At 39.9% G+C, this 3,059-nt stretch overlaps 1 protein-coding gene across 1 annotated transcript in view; it reads right to left on the bottom strand.

Annotated features, from left to right (window-relative positions):
- The window catches only part of LOC106882548 (low-density lipoprotein receptor-related protein 4), a 461,294-nt gene that overhangs the window by 12,585 nt on the left and 445,650 nt on the right, over window positions 1-3,059 (bottom strand). Inside the window, exons 31-32 of the mRNA XM_052968692.1 lie at window positions 2,568-2,716; window positions 826-970 (exon numbers count right to left, since the gene is read on the bottom strand). Coding sequence (XP_052824652.1) covers window positions 826-970; window positions 2,568-2,716 — 294 coding nt within the window. The remainder of the gene's footprint in view (window positions 1-825; window positions 971-2,567; window positions 2,717-3,059) is intronic.

Here is a 3,059-nt window from a genome sequence, read left to right as displayed (position 1 = left end):
GTGAGTGGATTTGGTTGATAGAAACTGAAATATGCCCGTTGTATAATATATGTATATTATATGACTGAAACAAGTAAAAGAATATGTATATATATATATATATATATATATGTGTGTGTGTGTGTGTGTGTGTGTGTGTGTGTGTGTGCGTGCGAAATCAGATATCTGATAATAAAGACCAATATCTGGAAATCATGTAAGCCAGTACAATTTGCATATGGTTGGACCATAGGTGAGTAAGCTAGCAAGCCCACTGAGCTTGCTTGTTGAGGAGGGTGGTTTTTAGACACTTTTGTGAGATGAAAAAGAGTGAATGAACTCCAAAAGAGTCACAATACATCCATTACTATGTATACATGCATTTGCATGTATGAGTGTGTGTGCATGCGCACTTTTAGAAGTGTATGTACATCTACAAGTGAGAAAGACACCCTCACTTTAAACCTGGAGTGTTTGTAGTATGTGGCCAGTTCTAGTAGTTTTGGTTTGGCAATTGTCAATTTAATGGCATGAAGGATTTAGAGAGTGGCACTCATTTCACACAAATGCTTGTCACTATAAAATTTGATTTGCAGATGCTGTTTGCACTCGTTCACCAAGTAAGGGACAAGAGCTCTAGCTTCTTAGAACCAAAGACAGACAGTAGACCTTTCACTGTAGTGGGTCAGGGTATATTGCATCTATGTGGTCAATAAATTATCACCACTGCAACGGTTTCCTCACCTGTGAGGACACAGAATTTATGGCACAGACAGGAGTAGTAACACAGCTTTGTTCTTTGTTGAAGTGCATAAAAGGGTTAAAAAGAAGGTAGAATTAACTGACCTGTCTGCCGAAGGGGAGATACAACACTGATTGCCATTAGCCCTTCCATGTTGTTCTGAATAACAATTCTGTCAAGTCCTGTCTTTTTGCTGGCTCTGTGAATCGATTTTGTTCTCCAATCAGTCCAGTAGATATAATTTTCAAACTGAAAAATTAATAAATAAATAGATAAATAAATAAAACAGAAAAATTCTAGACAGAATTCAAAGCAGGTTTCCATGGTTTTTCAGAATTTTTTCTTTCTTCCCTTTTTAGTCATAGAAGGAAGAGTGGCACACATGATTTATTCACACGGCCTCTGAAATGCATGAAGGAAAGGGGCAGAAGAGACCAAAACTCATTGGTCATTGCAGTAATAAATACTACATCTTGTTTACAGTGAGGTGGACTCAGTTGGTGTGAGTATGGATTACTGATTTCTCAGCTGATTGTCAGTTAGGCTGATCACCCAGCTATTTGCTTCTCTATCTAAAATAAGCTATGCTATTAATGTTTTAGTCTGTATACTCAACACATTTTTCATTCAAAACGAATAAAACTCTGCTTGCCATCATCTGCCACACGTCAGGTGTCAAAGTGATCAGAGAGCAACATGAGGTAAAGTGTTTTTTCTCAAGAACACAACACACTGCCCAGTCTGGGAAATGGAAAAACAATTTCGCTACCTAACCACTATGCTATGCACCCTCCTGCACATACATACATATGTACATACATACATATATAGGCACAAACACAGGCATGTTGATACAGAATGTACTTTGTTACTACATGGTCTAAAGTTCTATCTTGTAACATTTTGAGCAAGTTTCTTCCATTTTAACATAGACTTATTGTGAACAGCTTTCATAGCTGGAAACTATATCGAAGCCTATTGTTTGTACTTATATGTGTTTTTTTTTTATGCACCTTTTAAAGCCTAGCCAGGCTCATGGGCCCGGTTTCCATGGTGTATGTGTTTCCCCAGCTGGACAGGATGCCAGTCCATCACAGCATTACTCAAGAAACAGGAAGAAAGGGTGAGTGAAAGTTAAGGCGAAAGAGTACAACAGGGGTTGCCACCACCCCCTGCTGGAGCCTCGTGGAGCTTTTAGGTGTTTTCGCTCAATAAACACATAGAACGCCTGGTCTGGGAATCAAAACCACGATCCTCCGACCGCGAGTCCACTGCCCTAACCACTGGGCCATTGCGCCTCCACAATGTGTATGTGTGTGTATTTATTTGTATGTATGTGTGTGTTTCTGCCTCTCTGTCATACTCTAACCTTTCATCATCTGACACCAGATCACTTCCTCCAATGTCCCCTCCGTTATAGCAAGACACCTGTTTCTGCCTCTCGATCTCTCTGACACACTCTAACCTTTTGCCATCTGACACAAGATTCCCTCTCAAAAATCCTTGTTTTGCAAGTTATTTGGTAACCCTGCTGGTGCTGGTGCTGTGTTAAAAGCATCCAGTCCACACTGTAAAGTGGTTGGCATTTGGAAGGGCATCCAGCAGTAAAAACTATGCCAAAACTGACTTCACCTGTGTTGGTGCCACATAAAAAGCACTGAGTCCACTCTGCAGAGTGGTTATTGTTAGGAAGGGCATCCAGCCATACAAACACTGCCAAAACAGAGACAGTAGCCAAGGGTAGTCTTCTGCTTGGCTGGCTCCTGTCAAACCATCCAACCCATGCCAGCATAGAAGGCGTACATTAAATGATGATAATGATGATGATAATAAGTGTATAACTTACCACTGACAGACCAAAAGGATGAGGGATTTGCTTAATTATTTCCATTCTGTGTTCACCATTCAAATCAGACCGCTCTATTTTGTCAAGCTTTGCATCAACCCAATACAGGGTTTTAGCAGCATAATCAATGGATAATCCATTTGGATAACCTGAAACAATATTGAATGATAAGAGTAAAAAACATGGAAGGTTAATATATGAGACTAAACACAATAGTAATATGGGTACTACTGCTAATACAAGAAAAGTGGCTGGTGAATATGGAATTTCAAGTGTTTCTGAATATGCACGTGTTTTCTTGTCTTTGGAAACGGTTTGTCTTGGAAACGGTATAAAACTCTGAGTTGAAAATGGTCAAGTTGATAATCAAATGCAAATATAAAGACAGTGATAAGCAGATAGATAAAGAGAGTCTGAGAGGGAGAGAGGGAGGAGGAAAGAGAGAGAGAGAGAGAGGGAGGGGGAAAGAGAGAGAGAGAGAGAGGAAGACAA

The sequence above is a fragment of the Octopus bimaculoides genome, chromosome 6 (assembly GCF_001194135.2).
Source record: "Octopus bimaculoides isolate UCB-OBI-ISO-001 chromosome 6, ASM119413v2, whole genome shotgun sequence".
NCBI classification, from domain to species: domain Eukaryota; kingdom Metazoa; phylum Mollusca; class Cephalopoda; order Octopoda; family Octopodidae; genus Octopus; species Octopus bimaculoides.
Note: the sequence above shows the minus strand (reverse complement) of the source record. Positions and strands in the feature narration are given on the sequence as shown.